Genomic DNA, 21,176 nt, shown 5'->3' on the forward strand with positions numbered 1-21,176 from the left:
AAATCTTGCGGAGGGCACATATGTAGCTCTCTAGATGCTGTATATCACTCTAATCCATGCAGAGTATAATGCTCTGAAGGGTGTAAGCTTCTCAACTTGAACTGAATATTAAAACATGTGTGCTCTCAAAACAGTTATTTGGCAGCAGGTGTTAATTTTAATTTGGCTCTATGGATTTTGCATTATGCACTATTTCATAGTTTTGGGGGGAGCATCAGGATACTTTCTTTACCACAGAAAGAGCTGCTATGATAAAACTGTTAAAAGTTGAGTATATGTATGAAAACATCATTTACATAGTTTTTCTCACAGATTTATTTCTGCTAGTTGAAAAAATTATGAAGTGGGAAGGGTTGCAACAATTCACATTCCTACATATGCATGTGTGCACGTTTTGCATTTAAACACATCACACAGTATTGGGAAGCCAAGTGCCCACAGCAGCAGGACAGGAGTGGGCACTGAGTAGGACAGCTTTTGCAATGACTGCTTATATCCCGCCATGCTTTCCTCCTCCCAGCACTGTCAGGTTTAAGGTCTGTGCTCATGTATTTTGCGACCTCCTCAAACTTGCTTCCAACATGGCTTGCCATTTGCGTGAGTGGGTTTTGTTACAATCATATTTATCCAGTGGGAAAGGAACTATGACAAAAGAAGTTTGATCAGTCCATAGGTGGAAATAGCTTTCACTGTGCTGTGATACAAACTGGAGCTGAATGACTATGCTGAAAAAAAAAGGAAAAGCAAAGCTCTGTACTTCCTTGCTCTGTGTCAACTCATTTTGCTAATGGGCACCATGGCTTTGAGCCTTGATTCCCGAAGCAGCGAGGCCTTGCTATTTTGCTGTTTGCAAGAGGAGAGCAACGCTGAATGCCTAGCTCTCTTCTTGTTGCATTCTGGGACATGATTTTCCAAGCTCTCTCTGAGTGCAGTTACAAATAAAAAGCAGATGTGATTATTTTTGTCTATACTCATTTCTGTAACATGCATTGTGTTGCCTGGCATGTAATCTATGAAAGCAGCTATGACACATGCTAATTTTTCTCTTTTCAGGGAAACGAGATGTATTATAGTTTGGTGTTGTTGTTGATTGTTTTTAATCATAAGTATTCCCGGGAAATGACTGTGACTGTCAAATATTCTGTACTTGGATGGGAAAGCTAACAGATTTCTGTTCTGCATGTGAAAATCTCCCAAACAATTGATCTGTGAGAGCTGAGTCCCTGTTCCTCTTCATACAGAATGGGGTGCACCAAACGAAAAGATGAGGCAGCAGGTGAAGGAATCTCTTCATCACTCAAAGCATGATGAAATTCTGGATGTAATTATCACAGCATAGTGTGGAGGGCAAAAAAAACAAACCAAAACAAAACAAACAAAAAAAAAAACACAAAAAAAACATAATGGAAAGGAATTCCTTTATGGACAATTAAAGGACTATTAAGGGCTACTAAACACTAGACACAGGTGCATTTTCTGGCTCAGGAAATCTCTGGGCCACTATGTACCAGACACAGGAGGGTACTGGGAGAAGGATCAGTGTGTGCTTTTACTAGCCCCTATCCATCCTGAAACCTTCATTCTAACCCCGTACTTCCTTTCTTAGCTGAAAAATCTGGTTAAAATTGCTGGGGTGCAACGTGTCCCTAGAACAAAGCTTGCTGTTTGTTATTGTTCTGTGCCAGGGTGTGCAGGGAGGCCCTGAGGAGGGTGAGCGGCTTGTTGTGCGCAATGCACTCTGTGCCAACGAAGACTATATATGCTATCATGCTTTGATTCTCATGCCCCAAGCCATATTCAGTCCAGAAGCTGCTCAGACATGACATTGCGTGACCATGTTTTGCTAATGCTTGGCTTCTCAGCTAGAGCTGGCTCTTATCCAGCCAGATCAGACAGGACTGCAGCCAGTGTGTGGCTGACTGCATCTCAGGGTGTATGTATACGCACCGGAAGACCCTCTCCTTACCTCCAGGAGCTACAGGAAGGACATCCTACTACTCCAAAAAGGTGAGGGGACATCTGCAGGGGGTCCTTACCATGTTTATAGCCTGGTGCTGCCCCACAAGAGTGGTTACCTGCAGTATGTGTAAGGCTTAGAGGGAAAAGTTTCTCATCCCTCTCTTCCTGAAGCAGGTAACCAACGAGCAGTGAGGCCAGCTTTAGGCGTAGGGAGCATGTGCAAGGCTCTGCTTCCAAACACAGTGTTATGCTGAAAGCCAGGCTCTGCAGACATCAAAGGCATTGGTCTCTTGTCCATTGTTAAGGCCGAACCAAGTGTGAGCTTTTCGGAATAAATCTTATAAAACTTTCCTGTATCCCACTCTGCTCAGAGCTATCAGAAAGACTTCCCCTTCCTGAAGAACTTTTCATCACATAAAACTCACTCTCTAAGGTAATTTCAGGCAAAGAAAGAAAAGCTTCACCTTGGAACTGAGCAAAATAGAAGATATTTAATCTCAATATAGCATGGACTTTTTTATTTTTTATTTTTCTTTTGTGACAAACTCAAATATCCCCAAAATACTGGCCGGTAATGAACGTGTCTTTTCCAGTTATGAGTTGTATCCTTAGTGTAGTTTCTTTGACTTGAGGGGAGTAAGACTGGTTTACACCAGCTGTAAATCTGATTCCACAGCTACGGCAGTGTGACTGTGTGCTGTTTTCTAATCAAATAACCACTGTGAAATACCTGATTCACTTTGCACCCAACAGCTGTACTTTCAGCCCATGTTCCCAGTCACACTCTGAAAACAAGCACAATAAGAAAGGCCGAAACAGCTGCAACTTCTCAACAGAAAAAAAAAAAGAAGGGGGGAAAAAGGCTTGTTGTCAGGCTCCAGCTTAGGAAGGAAGTAAAACCATTTTTCTTTTCTGTCTCATGCATGTCAGCTGTCTTAGAAAAATTATTACTGCTCTGTTTTGTAACAGAAACTCCACAATATTTAGTAAACTACAAACTCCAATCTATTCATGGCCAAATACAGATTTAACATTTCTGATGCAGCCAAAACATGCTCAGTATGTCAATGGGCTGCAATTATTCTCCAGGAGAACTCTGGAATTCACCTCCCGGCCCCAATTATCCTCCTTAAAAGAGCTCATGAATCTTCTGTGCTTGGACAATCTAGATTGATTTGATTTTAGTTTTAGATTTTGGCTGAAAAAAAATAAACATTTAGCAAAGGAGGCAGTATTTCCATTCCTGTATTAGTGTATCAGTGCTTTTCAGAGCTGTGAAAGTGAAAAATTCTATTTAATCCAACTAAGAGGACAAGTAGAAAACAACAGGTGACTATTCACTGGTTGGGTAAGGCATACCTGCTTCTGCATTCCAAATATTATTGGCTCCTCTGATGTTTTTTTTAAAGAAGCAAAATACAGGCTGTACTCTGATAACAGTTGGGTCATTAGCACAGCCATCAGCTTCAGTGGAATCACTTGTAAAGACAGGAGCTATTCAGCGTGATCTGGCTCTAAATACATCAAAAACCTAGACTCAGCTAGCCATCATTTACAGAAGGAAAAATCGTGTTCTCAGAAACTACATATTAAACCTTCTCTTGACTTTTGCAGAAATGCTGTGCTGTAATTGTGTGGTAAACAGAAAAATATGGCTGGAAACAGAGATGAGGCATCAGTAGGAAGGAAGAAAGTGATGAGCAGAAGAAAGTGCAAAAGGATCTGGAAAGAGAGCAAAAAACATGAAAGAAAGAAGAGAAGAAGAATCAAATGGTTGGCTGCTGATCATGTGTAAGCAGGTATAATAGGAGAATGTGAGATACATTTTCAAATAAATTTTTTTTTGGTTTGAACATCAGGAGCTTGATTCGGCACCTACTGGCTGCCACAGCACAGGCTTGGAACTTCAATTGAATTTACATGATATGATACTGTGTTTTAAACATCTATTTTTTTCCCACAAAATGTTTGTAATAATTAAAATGAACCCTAATTTAATATAACAAAATTTTGATTAAAAAAACATTCATTTCACCCTTAATTGTCACCAATATGTGTCAGATTTGGTCATTGTGTTGCCAGAGAAGTTTATGTCACAAACTAAATTGTCTAAACACAGACTTAAGATTTGATACTTCAAAAAGGATCTAAGTACCAGGTGCACTGTGTTCACTACAAGTCTATATATGAGTATGTATTTTTTCTTTTTCTTTTAAATAGTTTTGATGAAAATATATTATAGATACATTAATACAATAAAACCAGACGTAAAACAGGTTTGTTGATACATAGAATTTTCTAGAAATTCTGCAAGTTATTTTCTCTGAAAGCAAATCTCTCTCTGAACAGATATAGTCAGCTCTGAATAGCTATGAGTTACAAATAGGTTGCACAGGAAAATTCAATATTTGCATGTACAAAGAGCTAAAATATTAGTGCAAATGACAAACTGTGCAACAGGTAGGTGTACAATAAGGAAAAAGAGGAGGATTTTTTGCAATATGTTCCAGTATATTTGTGAATGAAACAAAAAAAGAAAATAGTTACTTTCTTTGCTATAAAATATGGGGAAGTGATTAGGGATATTGTTTTGATAAATTAAATCATTGTTAGATTATCCTGATTCTTTTTTAATCCATTTTACTTCAGTAATGTTAGTTTAATAGCTCAATTTTTAATGATCTCCATCTCATTGCAGTTAATAGCTATATTTCCATAGAAACACTGCAAATCTGCTTTAGTTGGACATTTGCTAATGAACATGTTTGAAAGCACTTCCTAGATAACTATTAGTGTAAAAAAAAAAAAAAAAAAAAAAGACTTAATGTAAGTGTACATTGAATTCTGGAAAAAGTGATGTCTTCTGTATTCTAGAGACATAGTATTCCTTCCAAGACCATTTAAAGGCAAAAAAAAAAAAAACACTAAACATTTTATCTGGAGGTAGTGTCATTAAAGCTAGTTGGTATGCTTATTCTCCTGCTGGTTGCACCAAATCCTCAAAGAAAGAGCTCCTACTTATTACAGTATGAGCCCAATGCTAACTTCCCTCTGTAACTCAAGCCAATCTAATTCAATTATGAGAATATTTCTGCTAATGGCAATATGAAGTGTACACAATAGCCTTTCTTTTGATCTGTAACTGAACCTGGAATGGGAAATGTGTCCTGGAAATATTTTAATTGTTCCATGAGTGGGTAAATGTCTGAATGAGATGTATAGTGCAGGACTTGAATGAATAATTTAAGGAACGTTACAAATAAAAATAATGCTGCCTTGTGCTTTCCACCGCAGCTCCCTAAAAGCTTTATGGCAGCCCAAAACAAGTGCAGTGAATAAGACAGTGGCTGTTATTAACTGTATATTTTAGATAAGGAAATGGCTTCAGAAAGGTTAAACAAATTGCTCATGTTCACTGTGTGAACCAGTATCTATGTTTAATAACAGAGCGTAGGTTGCTCCTGTGCTCAGCGTGTAGCTCTTAGCATTTGCCTTTCCTGTGCTGAAGACTAGCTGCAGCTTAAAGATAACGAGGTCGTCAAAGCAAGTTCAGGTAAAACTGGCAGGGTTGTCACTGAACATTTTGTTAAATTCCTGTCTTTTAGGGGGAAAGGAGAAATGTAATTTTCTCTGATTTTCTCCTGTTTTCCACCTGTCCTATATGTTAAATTACTTTGACCCCCCTCTTTTCAGGAGCACTATGGGTTGTGCAACCCAGGGCAGGTTCTGCACCCAGTCTGTGCAGAAGGCAGTAGTGGGGATGTTGGATACCCTTTGTCCAAAAAGGGTGCCAATTGGGGATTAGCAAATACTGGGGACAGTATGTAACCCCACTGGATGTGTTAGGGACTGAGAATGAGAGGAAGAGTGAGAAAAAAGAGAAGGCATATTATTTAGTATTCTCTGATGACTCATGCTACATCAAGAATTTATGAAAAGGTGTACATGCCCAAGTGGTTTCTAATGGAGGGTTACCAGATGTGGGAAAGCTGGAAGGGCACAGCAGCACATGATGGCCTTCTTATCAGGAGTCAGTTAATGATGGTTGAGGGACAACTGCTAAATTTGATGACTGTGGCCTACAGAGCAAAGACTCTGTAAAGCATCAAAGACTGCCAATACATTTGGAAGTCCACTAGAGGATGGATAATACTGGCAGAGTAAAAAGGACACAGATCCCTGGGTGCAGGTGGGATCCAGGCCGAGATACACACCCAGGCTGGACCCTGTGGTGGCTGGAGAAGACAAGCTCTCCAAAGTGGTCATTGTGGGTTGAAAGTGATTGAAAGAAGGTGCGTAAGTAGAGGAAGCCCTCATTGTTTTCAAAGTATTTTGTCTTCTTATTTTTGACTGCCAAATTTTTAAAAGACTGGCTGTATGGGTTAGATTTATTTTGTTATTCAGCTACAAAAGAAGGTATGCAGGTTAATCTAGCTGCCTAGATTAGTTATGTACTCAGTGGAGGGAGACAGACTTCTCAGGAGGGTGATTTACCACTCACTATGGACAACCTGGTTTAAGAGAGGAAAAATTGCTGTCCAAAAGAATAGTGAGAAGACAACGAGTCCTAAAAACTGAGATGCACTCAGAGAGACTTGCAACTAGGTGACAGAACAGTTAATCTCAATTATTCAGCTGTGAGTCGTAAACTCACATGGGTATGAAGCAAGTAGTTTGCTGCCATAGAAGTGGATCAGTATATAGAAACAACTAATGCTCTTTCTTGTACACTGTAAACTGTCTGGGCATTTTACTTTAAACTAGATATAATCTGATCTTCTAGATCAATTGACCATATGAAGCATGCATCTGAAACTGTTCAGAGAATCAGTCATTGCTTTAGAGCTTTTTGCCCCCAGCTGGGGTTGGAGAATGCTTGATATGTATCTAGGACAAAAAATTCAGTTTATATTCCTTTCAAAGAAATGTAGTTTGTACAGACCAAAAAAGATCTCTGGACTGAACCAGCCAAAGTGGAGATATGGCAGATTTTGCTCCAAAACCTTTGCTCCAAACCACAAAGCCCATGTGAAACATTTAAAATGCTGAATGTTCTATTAGATGCTTTGTCTGTGTTCCAGAGGCTCTATTTTACTCAACAATTTGAATGTTCTAACACCCCGTTAAACTTGATAATACCGCTCCTTGTTTTTCACTATTCTGTTTAACTCCAGTGTTTTTTACTATGAAGGTGATATTTACCTGCATGAAGCGTCCCTCCGAAGTTCCCAGATTAGCAACGGTAAGGTTCCCTTTGGTGAAGACAGATATTGAAGTTAACAGGACGTTGTTGAACTGGCCCATGAACAAGTCAACCCTCTGCAAAGGAGTTGTAACTTCTAAGCGATATTCATCATCTTGTGCTCTGCAGTATGAAGCATTTCTTGAAAAAGCCTGTTAGAAAATGAAGTACAGATGAGTACTGTCTTTATGAGTAGGAATAGATCTTTGTCAGAGTGAAGTCATTTAGCACAAATGCATTTGACCAAAAGTATTTTAAAATGTTTCAAACTTAATTGCTTCATCAGTTATGATGTTCTTTGAGGAAGGCAATGACTTCTTAACATTATGGGAATGCTTCTTTCAACTTTTTTATTCCCTCTGTAAGGAAAAAGACTGTAAGGTCTTTATTTAACCGGATGATATATGTGTAAGCATATATATCAAGGTTTTCTTTCTCTAGGTGAATTTCATAATGCTCCGTCTCCAAGGGTCTCAGAATTCTTTGATTGCAAAGCTTGATCAGTGACTTACCTGCTTCTAAAACAGTGATTCCTAGAAAACGATTCTCTAAAAACTTTGCATTTTCACTTTCTTTTTTTTTCATTAAAATAAGATTTTCCAGCATTCTTTTTCTGTTCTCTTTTTTTTTTTTTCCCTACATTTTTTTTCAGTGATACGCAGAAAAAGGTGGAGAAAAAGGTGAAGAAAGAGAAGGAAATAAAGCAGGAAAAATATGTTTCTGATTGTATATAGTGAAGCCAGCTTTTTGTAATTACTTAGGCTGTTATATTGATCATTTATTGCTTATGTGCTATTTCGTCCAATCACTATGTCTCAAGTGCACTGTAGTAGTTGCTGTTTTTGCAGGATTTTCTCTTTCAGTTTGGTAATAGAGAATACAGGTTTTTAATTTTCATCAGAAAAATTCTTGAACAATACACTTTAAGATATCTCTAGAGAAGAATATAACCTTCAGTTCTGATAATTCAATAGTAATCTATTAACTGAAAATTCCATTACTATTGATACTACATCATCTGTTTTGGTGAAATTGTACAGATAATAACCAGGAACCCCCTAAAGGATCTCTAACCAGTTTAAATTTGGAAGTCATCTAGTGTGTTCCCACTGTAGCATCCTTTATGAATAAACATGTAGGAGGATTATAAAGGATCTTAGGACAGTCCCCTCTGTTGAAATCAATACAGAGCTAGGTTTTTCCTACTTTTTTTTTCTTATTGATTTGTTGTTGTTACAAACATGTTTAAAAAATCCTTTTAAAAGCTTGAATTAAGCCTTTTAAAGACAGTCAGAGTCTTTCTACTAAAGTCAATAGGCCTGGATCATGCAGTTAGAGACAAGTAAAATTTTATTTTTATATTTTCTTGATTTGGGTGGTTTTCCTTCTGCTACTTAGAGTACTATTAGAAAGAAAATGATGAATCAAGGATTTCTTGCTGGCTTAACTCTGTTGAATTCTGGAAAAACCCCAGGGCATTGGAAATGCTACTAGCAAACTGTTTAACGTAATAGCTCCGTCCTTTGCTGTCAAATTGTTGTGTTTCTGAACTGTGCCCAGCAATAGCACTGGCAGGTGAAGTTTCTTATGATCCTTGGAAGTTGCTGCCAGCAGTTGTGACAGCTTTTCTCTCCAGGTGTCCTGTCAATTTACTGTATCATTTATGTAAAATCCTGTATAAGGCTAAACAAGTGTAATTGAAATCTTTATGCCTAATCATAGCCTAACGATACAGAAAGAGGGCTTCCATATTAGATCTGACACAGAAGTGACTTAATGGTTTGGTCACCTACATGCTAAAGTGTTTGCTCTATTAGTTTTGATATTAACTGTTAACGTATGGTAGGAACTGACCTAGGAACTTTGCACTAGGCACACCGAACAGTCACTGAATAAACTTTACATATTTTTAACCCAGTACTTGACTGGGTTAAGTCATCAACAGGAGACAAATTTAATTTTTCTTTGTTTTGGCCAACAAACAAGTGAAAAGCTTTATTCTTTTGCAGTCATATCCTATCCAGTTGAAAAATATTTTTGAAACATCTGTGCAAAGATTACTCATACAATGAGTATGAATAGTTCAAGTGCAGAAAGATGTACAGTTCTCATGCTTTTTGAAATAAGGCAGATTTCTGAGTTTACCCTCCCCCAGCTTGGGACCTCTGCTCTTTGCTATAATTCCTTTCCTTCCATGAGCAAACAACTTTAGGGAGAATGTTTCAGTGCTAAACCTAAAAAAGTACCTTCTCCTGTGTGCTTATCTTAACACATTTTGAGCATCCTGATGCTCCTTGTGAAACTCTGTTCAAGCTTTTTTTTTTTTTTTTTTTTTTTTTTTTTTTTTAATATGGCTGCATTTTCCTGTTTGCCCTGATACCTTTCCTAGCTTTCCTGAAGTCATTTCAGCCACAAAGTCATTTCAGCCTTCCTCAGAGATGTCGTAATTTTGGGTATCTGCCCAAAGACCTGCAGAGTGTTCCACATATGGCTCTCTTACAAAACCTGGCGCTTCATGGATCAACCATAACATAAGGTTAGCTGTTCAAGAAATACGAATGCTTTGATCTTTGAGTAGAAATACAGAGATTAAAAGGCTACTTAGAAAACTAAAGGAAGATTGATAACACAGAAAACTTCAGTAAAGAAGCTGCTTTAAATTAACTCTTTGAAGATTGAATCTCTGCCTCCCTCTCTCTTTCTCTCAGTGTACACATAAGTATCCTCTTGGCTGTCAATGTGGAAAAATAACTGATGTCAGATGATGCACTCTGGATATTACGCCAAGTTGCGGTGACAAATCACACAAATATTGAAATGGACGATTAGAGCACTGGTAAGTGCGTGGGTTGGGCTATATTGCCTCTCTTGTGTGATGAGAGGTGCCAGTTGGGTGTGATTCACAGCAAGGGCTTTGTGAAACTGGTGTAGGTGTGCCACTGGAATGCAAAGAGGTGCGGGAAAGCCCTGCCTTTTTTCTGTATCCAGAAGGTAGGAGATAACACACCACCTTATTAGTTCATAGGGGAAGTTTTGGTGTTTTGGAATTTTCCCTGGACTCCGTCCATGGAGGACAAACATACCAAAGAAGCCCCTAGACATCAAGCTGGGCTATCAAGGGCTGTTGCTGCTTGGCGGTTAACTGATGATTTACACCTCATGTTCAGTGGACTTAAAAATATTATTTTGGACAGAGTTGCACATTTGAAACTAAACATGCAAAGCAGGGAGGAAAACTTAAAGTTTTAAAGTTGCTAATGGAAATCTCAAAAAAATACCCAGGTAGGTCAGTGTCAGTATTTAGTCTCCTGTCCTCTGGTCTGAATAGACTCAGGGACCAAAAAAAAAAAAGTTTAACCAGGGATTTTTTTCTGAGATTTTCTGATATTTGCAGTGACTGCTGTTTGGAGAAACAGTTCAGTAAGCATTCCTCCAGACCTGTCTTGCTACAGCTGGCCAAAACCTCTCTTCTTATTTAAGTGCAGTGCTCAATTAGATAGTGATATTATGTCTTGATCTGATGCTTAATGTCTTGAATAAACTAGAAATTAATGACTTAATCACTGCAGAGCATCTCATGCTGTCTTGCAAACAATTTGGAAGACATCATTAAAATTAAAATTTAATTTGACAAATTGAAGAAGTAGGCTGAAATTAACGAGATTTACTAGTGTGAATTGTAAAATGCTACAGTTATGAAGGATAATTCAAGTACATTGGGAATATGTAGGAGTCTTATTTCCTAATGGTTAGTTTATGTGACTTTTAACTTGTTAGCTGTCAGGAATCAAATGCCTAATGATCAGCTTTTGTTTTCTTCTATGGATCTTGGGAGTCTCCCTCAAGAGAAATGGGCACCCAGAAGTGCCTACAGCATTTCTCCTTTGAGCGTTTCTATGGCATAACATGGTGGAAATGTGCTACAGCTGGAGGAGACGGAGTCTGATATCTGCAAATAGCAAAAGTCCATTTTCAATGAATAACTGCTGTAGTGGGAATGAATAGATGATTCTACATAACAAATTGGCTCCCAATCTGATTTAAAATGGAAACAGTGTAGGAAGACATTTAGGAAATCTCCTGAATAGTTTCTTATCTCCTGTTGTGGAGGTCAGTGAGTGAAGATAAATAAACTGCAATTTTCAGGACTGTGTCCTGCTGGATTCAAATACATAATGATGTAAAACTTATATAACAGACTCTGAACAGCAAGAGTAACTGTAGGGAAGACAGAAGGACCTTATCAGACTTTTCTCTCTCAATTTTCTTGAGTATTTTTAGCCAATAAAGTTTTGCTGTTCTGTAATGCGTTCAAATTTCCTGGATAGTTTGCACTATTTCTCTTCAGGAAAGCAATGCATTTGATCACTCTGTCTTCTCAAGTGAAATACGAGAGGTGAAATTTTGGCTCCAGTAATGTCAGTGAAGCCAGGATATTGCCTGAAGGGGATGAGTGACTTGATCAGCATCATACTGCAGTTAGACCCTGTACCATCTCTTTTTCAGTGCCAAGTTTAAAAATGTGAAGTACATTATAAAGATCTCCTGCCTATTGTTGTTATCTCTGAAAGGAATTACTCCTTGGATTTCATAAATTCATAAATCTTCCCAGCTGTCACATACCAGTCACTTTCATTCTATGCTCAGTTAGAGAAGACTACTAAAATCCTTATTCTTATAGCTCCAAGACAAGGTGAGGAGAAAAATAACCAGGACAAACTTTCTGGCCTCTGGCCCATTTATGGACTTTATTCACCTCATGCCTTCTTATATCTGTTCCCTTGGCAAAAGGACAAACTCCTTTCTCCTGTCCCCTGTAGTTTCATGCCTTAGCTGGTCAGAATGAATAAAGCACAAGGGAGAAGAGGAGATAAATATAAGTAGCTTTCTACTCCAGTCCCATGGAAGAATATTTTCTCTGCAATTTGAAAGAAGGAAAGTTCATGAAATGGACCCAATTTTACCACTAGCAATTCTAAAAAGCCACAGTCACATTTGTTTTTCTCACTATACATAACTGTCACAGACTATCTGAATTCATTATAGTTATGGGCACAATCAATGATCACACAATGAAAAATTATGGACACACTTATTTTTTGGAAGTAACTGAGCAGAAAAGAATCTCTTGTGAATGAACTCCAGTGCTGTACAACAGGCAGGAGTGAAACCAGCCAGAATGGAGGAGCATGAGAAACAGAAGTTCTTTGGATGCAGTGTGTTGGCTTTTGCCAACAAGATCAACTGCAGTTCCACAGCCAGACTTGTCATCTGTTGGATCGGCACAATGGCAGAATGAGTTCCCAAAATTTGCTGCTGCATTTCCAAGAGAAGCAACTATGCGTAACTAAACAGGGATGGCCAGTACTAGCCGTATGTACTGTCCAACAGCAGGCTAAATGTAAAACAGTGTTCTTTATTGGCACCAAGATTACATTACCTTCTTATTCTCCCACTTCATTTCCTTTATCCAATATTACTAATGAAGAGCTTGGGTCTTTCATTTTGAACTATTGCACACATTTATGGTGGTGGGCTCAGTATATCATTGGAAAGAGGTATTCCAAGGGGACAAATCAGCTATTATTTGCAGTAGGGAAGCCAGACTAGAACAGTATGCTGGAGATATGCTGTGCATAGCCCACCTGCTGCTCTCACAGCACAGAAAGACAGATAATGTTCCTGTGGAAGTGGCAGCATTAGGTATCGATATGATGTAAGCTTGCCTTTTTGAAGCCGTATTCTATCAAAAAACCACCTGGATTCCAGAAATTACTCAGAAGTCAAATCACAAGAGAAAACCCAAATGCATGAAAATGCAATGCGACTTTTAAAACAGATTTTTGCAAAATATCAACAGACATCATTACCAAGCACTTTTTGTAATACTAAGGAGGGGTAAAACAATAAAGCATGGAGTGGGCCAATTTTGCCAAAGGGACACACATTTCTACACTAAACAATTCCCACAAAGCAGACCTATTGTGTTTCTGATTTCTTCATGATGTCTGAAACACAAACCTAGACTGTAGGTACTGTGAACTCAGTCCAGTGTTCACTGAGAACTGAACACATCTGAGGCAGGGGACTGGTTTCTCCTGTTTCTAAGAACTTCTGCTGGGGCACTGAAGCTTTGCTTTAAATGGGAAAAGAGTTTTTTCCTCTTTTTATTTTAAACAAAGAATTGTTTCCCTCTTCCTTCCTCTTCTTCCCATTATTCCTCATGTATTTGAAAGCAATTCATTTTTTTATTTTTATAAAATACAGGAGAGGTATGTTCCCTTTCTGAGAATAAACCTTCAAATCTCAATTGCAAAGTAAGAGACGTGAAGAAAAAGCAACTGGAAACAATACTTTAAAATGGAAACAACTTTCAGTCAACCTTAATTATACAGTGGCCACTACTATGTGTTGCCATTGCCTGCAGATAATCTAAGTTACAAAGGAAACCAACCCTTCAAAATAATACTTGTTGCAAAATAAGGAGAAATTTAAAGGGAATTACTGAAAGATCTTTCAGCTACACTTTCAGCTTCCAGGACTTGATCTAGAATTCACTAAAGTCAATGGAAAGATCATATAAAAGTTTATGACTCCCAGAAAAAAAAAAATATGTTTTTAACAACTCTATTGATGCATCTTACATAGTATCATTCCACTATCTCCTATACTTGTTGCTTTGATCTACTTCAGTGCTCAAATGGGGGGGGAGATGGTTACTGTAGTGATGCTCCACTTAAGGTAATAAGGTAAAAAGACATCCATGTTAAATGTAATTAGTTAATACAAATTAAGATGATTACATGTTCTATTGTCAAGATCATTCAAAGAGTTATTTGCTTTTGTCATTGAACAGTGCTGCATAAGTTTTCATAATCTGGTTAGTGCATTAGCACTAAGTCAATCCTATTGATTCAGCAGATAAAATGGACCTGAGTAATCTTTGCATTTTGCTTATTTCCCTTATATTAATTTAACATTTAACTCAGCATACAGATTATCAAAGGAGAGGTGTTGAATCATTACAGATTTTGAAGAAATACAACAAGGTATAAGAGCTGTCAATATGAACAGTTTTTCTGTACACTGATATAGTGCATCAGGTGCATTTTTCACAGAAGTCCTTATTTATATGGAAGCTGTGATGAAATGGAAAAACTGTGAATTCCATGTAGACCAGCGATCCTAAGATAATTTTGAGCATGGAGACTTTTATTCCAAGATAACATTGCACAACAACTGCACATCTAGCCAAAACAGTGGTACGAGAGACTCCTGGGATAGAAAGGAGTCCAGAAAGTAGGAGAAAATCATGCGGTTTGCCCTAATTCCCACAGTCAGAACATTAAAGCAGAGTCACATCTTCCTTGAGAAAATGAAGCTCTCATTATCACTTTCCCCAAGATCATTCTTCCTCTAATGGTTCATTGTATTCACCTACTGCATATCCAGGGCAAGTAATATTTCTTTGTGACCTGCACTTGCTTTCTGAACCATTTGCACAATGTTTTTTCTTCATTAGCAGTATTTTTTTTATTATTATTATTCAGTATGGGATTTGACTCTGGTTTTACTTGTGTCTATGGAAATCAGGAGTAATTCCATTCTGATGCAAAATCTGTCTGAGTTCAGAAACCCACATACCACCTAGAAAGTCCGCGTAACACAGCAGTCTCCTGGATACTAATTGCTCACTGTTGCTTTAGTGAGCAATAGTGAAGGTGATGTGGGGTCCTGAGTCAGATCAAACTGTGAGCAGAGAAATGCTGAGGTAAGGTTGGTGCTGAGGGAGCTGAAAGGCAGATGTCTGCTTTGTCAGGATTTTCATCCTAACTGCAGACAGGATAAAAAAGTGTTGTTCATAGACAGACAGAAATGGAAAGCTGGAAGCTTGTTAGACTCTTACGACAGCATAGTATCTGAGATGGGTGCCCTCTGGATATGCCCCTTCATCATTTGGCAGCAGAAGCTGAGGGAAATTCATTCCTAATATAGATGTCTCAGCTAGCTTCCAAAGCCAGGTGGGATGAATCCAGGAGTCAGTAGATCTGCATGCAATGCACTGCAGCATCAGCTTCTCTTTCTCTGGGACATGGATTTGCATCCACAGAAACCCAAGCAGCTCTCTCAGGCAGGGCTGATACAGTCCCATTACAGAACATCCATCAGATGTCACAAAGAACTTAGACTGGGGCAAAGGAGAACTAGAATTTGCTTCACACCCAGGAAAACAGACTTAGAGCTGAACTTTACATCTCTAGTGAGTGTCCTTAATGCTGCACACCTGCTAGTCTACTTTTTAGAGACCTCTTCTTGTGGGGTTGCAAAGTGTTTCAAATTTTTTCAAAGTTACACGGGATGAGAAAATTATTCTCTGTCCAATTCTAACCTTTAGAGTAAATTAAAGGGCTTCAGAAAACTCTGAGAAATAAAAAACACATGACCAGAGAATCCAAACATCCATGTGAAAAAATAAAAATCGCTTTCTGCTTGAAATGATTGTGTGCGATTCCAGAGAAACACAGCAGTCACTCTCCCACAGTAATAACCAGGGAACCCTGCCTTCAGTGGAAGAATTTGATTAAAAACTCTGGAAATGGAACATTATTAGTAACTCTGGATGATAAAGCAGTGCCCTTTGCAGAAAATGGTAGGTTAACGGGTACTACTTTTTCACAGAGAAATCCAGCTTTCATCGAGAAGATGATAAAATACCAAGCAGAAACACTGGGAGGCAAACAGAGACAGCTCCTTAACAGGAGATCAGGGGAAGGAAACCTGTAGCTTTTGCAACACTCAGACTAACAGGTCAGCTCTCAAACCCCATTGCTGCCAGGGCTTGGAAGAATCTGCAAAGACACCTACAGCTCAGGGCAGCATGGTACTTTCCAGAGAAGGTCCCTCACCTGCCTTTTTCTTTGTCATGATTTTTTCTTGGGAACTTCCTTGTGATGGTGTCCCTGGTTGGTCTCAGGGACAGAACAGCCCTTCACCTTCACAGTTTATGCCTCTGATGAATCTGGCCCAGCCTGAGCTAACCTTAATGACAGCGAAAGCTCATATCATACCCATGCACACACCCATACCGCTTCTTTCATTACAGCTTAGCAGGAGCTCAGACTGTTCCTGTGACCCTTCAGGCTGTGATATTTGCAGGCCTTGCAAGGCTAAGTAGATAGATGGCTGTGTACCTAATGCTGGAGGGACTCAGGGTGGTGCCTGGCACCCTGTGTCCTACAGGACACAATGGACACCCTTGGGGTGTTTCCTGGGCTTTCTGTAGACAGGCAGTGAGTACAGAACAGAAATGTGGATGCAGCCCATCACTTCAGTACTAAGATTTAAGCCTGTTTTAAAGGATGTTAGAGAACATCGTTCATCACCAACTTGCTCTTCATTTATCTGCCTGAGATGTCAGAACCCACTGAGAAGCTTGCACAAAATCTGTACGGATGGGAGCAGGCTCCATGCCCAGGCAGAGTGCTGTATGCCATTTGATATAACATTTCCAGAGGAATAAATGACAACCAACCAGAGGGATCCTGGTGCCTGACTTTGAGGGAAAATATTCAGGCAAATTCTACTTGAAGTATAAAAACACATTTCCTCCATGCTGTGAGATTATCCAAATAAGCCACATCAGCCCTTCCTAATCAGAGAGATGTGGTGTTATTTTTAAACCTGCCAATTTTTTATTTTTATTTTTAAAGCCAAATGGTGTGGGATATTAGAGTTTCAGGACCTCAGAAGAGTTATTTGTCTCTGTTTATTTTATTAAATATTCCTAGACATACCCTAAGGATGACAGATCAATAAGTGCCTTTGTGGTTTCCTGATAGAAGGCAGCAATTATTTTCTTCCATTACAATATAAGCATAACCCAATTTTACTCATCTATCATGACGTGTAATGGTAATAAAGAAGCATCAGCATGTGTTCATTTTCCTGTCATTTTATCTTTTGTTTTGGTGATCTTCTGTTTTCATTTCATGTTCTTCCAACATGATTTCTCTCTCGTTGTGCCTTCCATTTGACAAGGAGTGGCGACCAGCTTGTCTTGCTTTATGACACTTGTGGGAAATGCAGTAGCAAAAGCCTGTCTGCGGTTTCCCTTTTCCTGGGCAGTAAATGGAGTATGTCAGCCTTTCACCTGAACTTACCTGCTGAAGGAACTTACAGAGCTGATTTTTGGTTTCATTTTTAGAGGTGCTTCTCCGTGGAAGTCAGTAGGGACTGAAGCTATCGGAAGGTATCAGAGGAGAAATGGTCTCACAACTGTTTAGTAATAACAGACAGAAAGGCTTAATGAAGCCCATAAAATTAAGATCTAACTAATGATAGTTGAAATGTACAGATGAGATTGTCAAGGCTAAACTCAACCCATCTTCCTCACATGGAGAATCCCATTTAATCTGTGATAGAAGTGCAGACTACTGGACTGTTTCCAGATAAGTAAGCAGTATATGTCTCTCTCCTTAGCTAAGTACTCCTCCATTCTAGCACCATGGCCGAAAGTGACTAAGTGTGACCAAATATAATTTGCTAAAAACCTACATCCAGTTTCCTCTTCATTGTGGGTGAAGAGATTCCTGAACAGTGATTCAAAACCCTCCGCAGCAGCTACCTCTCAGCTATCTTTGTCCTGACTTGGGCAATAAAACTCCTTTACCATGACTCCACATTTTTCTTTTAATTTGAAGCCACTTCTATCACCTCCTTTCTGTCATTGAAGCGACAGACAGCTCTTCACTGAGGGAAAATCTCAGGAAGCATTAACCGGCCACAGCTCCACGGAAGTACATCTGATAGCAGCCAGATGCACCATTCCATTGACTTTTCCTAACCCTGACCTCAATGAGTCCAGGCTTTGCCTTTGCAAGTATTTCACTTAAACGCAACTGGAAATGTTTTATTTTGATTTTAAAAAGCTTTCCATGAGCATTGGAATAAGTGAAGCATAGTTGTGTCTGGATATGTATCTTGTGGTTAGTTGACTTTGCTCTGATGGAGAGTTTTTCCATGAGTGAGCAATACCTGCTTTGGTCCCTGTTAGTCCCTCTCATGTTTATGAAGAGGCTTCTTACACTTCATCAGTTTCCACATATAACAGATCTTTCTCTAGATTCACACCCGGATTCACATATTTAAAACTTCTTATTGTTGAGGGCAACTAAAAGAAAGACAGGCACACCATAGCACAAACACATAAACTTCATTGCTTTTTTAAAAAAAGAGGCTAAAAGCTAATGAACTTTTTCATCCACATCAAAATTAGTCAAAGTGTGTTTTGTATAAATGTTGAAAATCTGAGAAGAAAGGGTTGAGGAAATGTTTTGGATGATTTATTCTGGTTTATTTTGTAGCCTTAGCAGCTTTTAGCAGCCTTAGACTAAACAGTACTGTGGGACAGCCTCTTAAAAAGATGGACTACCCCAAAGTCCAACCAAATTATGTACAATTTTCTTCTGGGACTTTTTTGGTAATATGGAATGGCCCTCATCAATCAGGCTGCAACTGTAAATTATCAGATATCATTGCACTCCCTTGCAAGCATTGCTGAAGGCACTTTTATTCTTTTTAATTTTGAAGTTAGTGGTATACCATATTCACTGCCGTACTGTTTTCACTGTCATATGACTAAATGTCACAGTGGTCAGTGCCTTTCACTTGCATCAGTGGTCTGTGGTTTCATTCTGTCAACATTAAAAAGAAAAATCATCTTGGCTGCATTACAAAAAGCAAGTTTTTAATTTTGCCAAAATAAACTGTGACAAACTTTCACAGTTTATAAAAGCTTTCTTTTAAGTTGAAGGTGACTTATAAAGGAGAAATTGTGTTATGTCCTTATGTGAGTTTTTATAATGTACAAAAAAGGGCATAAGAAGAGTTGAGAAGTTTGGGATATTTAATTTTGTTTTTACCTCTAGCAAAATCAGGGGAGGTCAAATCTGACAATAATTTAGATTCCTTCTTCTGCCTTCTCCTTCACTTCCTTTGCCCTCCAACCTTGCAGGTCTGTTTTGCATGCCTGAGAAAAGTGGGTTCATAAAGGATGCCCGGCAAATTCTCGTGACTTATTTTTGGCCAACTGAAACCTGAAAAAATTCACAGGACTCTTTTCATTGGAGCCCTAGTGATTCCTCTGGAATAAAGTAATGAAAATGAATGTCAAGGCTTGACAGCCTTGATATCTCTGGGTTAAGCAAACAATCAGGACTAAAAAAAATCAGACTGCCTTTATGTCATTTAAACGAACCACAAGAAATCACAGCAACTTTTTTCCCTTTATCAATTTAATGTAGCAGAAATCAGAGTTCTGATGACATTTCTTGAAAATGGGCAACTATAATAAACCGTCTGCAGTATAAGACATTCAGTTCTGATATGCAAAGCAGCAGCAGACTCTGGAAAAGCTTTTGAAACAAGAAAGTACTTCCCAGCATGTGTAAAGTGACAAATTATTCTGTCAATATTTTAATGGTATACTTTGCAATGAAAAGCTCACCTTATGAAACAGGTGCATAGGCAAGAACAGAATGAGATAAGTTAAAGGCCACAAGCTTTAAAGATCACAAATAAAATCACTCACAAATAAAATACGCTAGGAATAAGAAAGAAAGAAAAAAGAAAAGAAAAAAAGAAAAAAAGAAAAAAAAGAAAAAAGCACTTTCAGAGAAGAACAATGTTCATTGTGAAAAAATGAACTGAAAAATGAAAATAAAAGGATATTAAGAACTGGAATGAAACATCAGGACAGCAATAAAGCCATGAACAAAGACAAGAAGTTACTGTGCTGCGTGTTTTCTATCTTGTTTTAGTACCTGAAAATTGTTCCCCCCCTCCTTAAAAAGGAAATAAGATGCTACATCTGCTGTGGTTGCTGTATCAGCATTCACTGGCAGTGCCTAGGTCTGGGCTGAGCATCAGGTGCTTGCAACAAGCAGTCGATCCCTGAATGTGGAGGCTGTTGTGATGATGGTGATGATGCTCTGCCTGGGTTGGACCCCACATCTGGGCACACTCTCCCTACTGGGGAAGTGCCACAGTACCTCTGCAATGGATGCTTCTGCAGAGACATCCCACTTCCACCTCTGGCAGTGAAGACCTGCCCTCGTCTTTTACATTCAAGAAATTCCCAGCTCCACCACCTGCTGGGCTGGGCACAATGGCCTGGGCTGGGCAGCCAGGCTGAGGAGGATGCTGGTGGCATTGCAGCGATGAAGGCCTGCGGTTCCCACCCTCACCCCAAGCCTTCCCCAAACGCACGCTGAGCTGTTGCTGTCCTGGCCCAGCCCTATCCCTGCTCGTGGGGCTGAGCAGCCTCTTTGTAACCCTTCTGGCCCTGCACTGTGGCAGAGGGCAGCATGTCACCTCGGAGCTCCACGTTTCTTTTATTTGAGAAAAGAAAGCTCAACAGGGAGCACCTATAAGGCCCTGCTGCATAATTCCAGGTGAGAATGTTTTATGTTCCAGAATAAATTTTAAAAGTACCCAATTCCAGATCCTGTATTTTCTTTACAAGTGCTGCCATGGGCACAGACACTGACTAGAAAGAAAGAAATCATTCCTGTGATTCTTTCACCTTGGTATTTCGGGGGGTTGGAAAGCAGCAGTCACCTGAACACACAGTGCACAGAGAGGCCACCTTTCCTATCCAGGACTACCGGTATCCTCATTCAGACACACTTTTAATAGACACTTCTTTCATTAAGAAAACTGATTTCAGTGGGACCGTTTATGTATCAAGCATGAGTAATTGTATTACAATCTGGCTCTTCATGGCATGTTCCAAACCAGCTCTTTCATTATTATTATATTTTTTTTTCTAAGGAGGGCAGTGATTCAGCATTAACATGGTTTAAAATATGAGTGATATTTTCAGGGACTCCTCAGTGCACAAGGAGATGAATGTTAATGAAGACTTCTTTAAAATAGTGAAAGAAGTAATTCCCTTAATGTTCCATTTATCTGCAGC

General features: G+C 39.0%; 1 protein-coding gene across 4 annotated transcripts in view; it reads right to left on the minus strand.

Annotated features, from left to right (window-relative positions):
- Positions 1–21,176, minus strand: part of MET (MET proto-oncogene, receptor tyrosine kinase) — a 158,090-nt gene that overhangs the window by 49,408 nt on the left and 87,506 nt on the right. For all 4 annotated transcript variants that reach the window (XM_038173479.2, XM_027457674.3, XM_027457666.3 and 1 more), the window contains one exon: positions 7,162–7,353. In XM_038173479.2, coding sequence (XP_038029407.1) covers positions 7,162–7,353 — 192 coding nt within the window. The remainder of the gene's footprint in view (positions 1–7,161; positions 7,354–21,176) is intronic.

Source organism: Anas platyrhynchos, chromosome 1, assembly GCF_047663525.1.
Source record: "Anas platyrhynchos isolate ZD024472 breed Pekin duck chromosome 1, IASCAAS_PekinDuck_T2T, whole genome shotgun sequence".
NCBI lineage: Eukaryota > Metazoa > Chordata > Aves > Anseriformes > Anatidae > Anas > Anas platyrhynchos.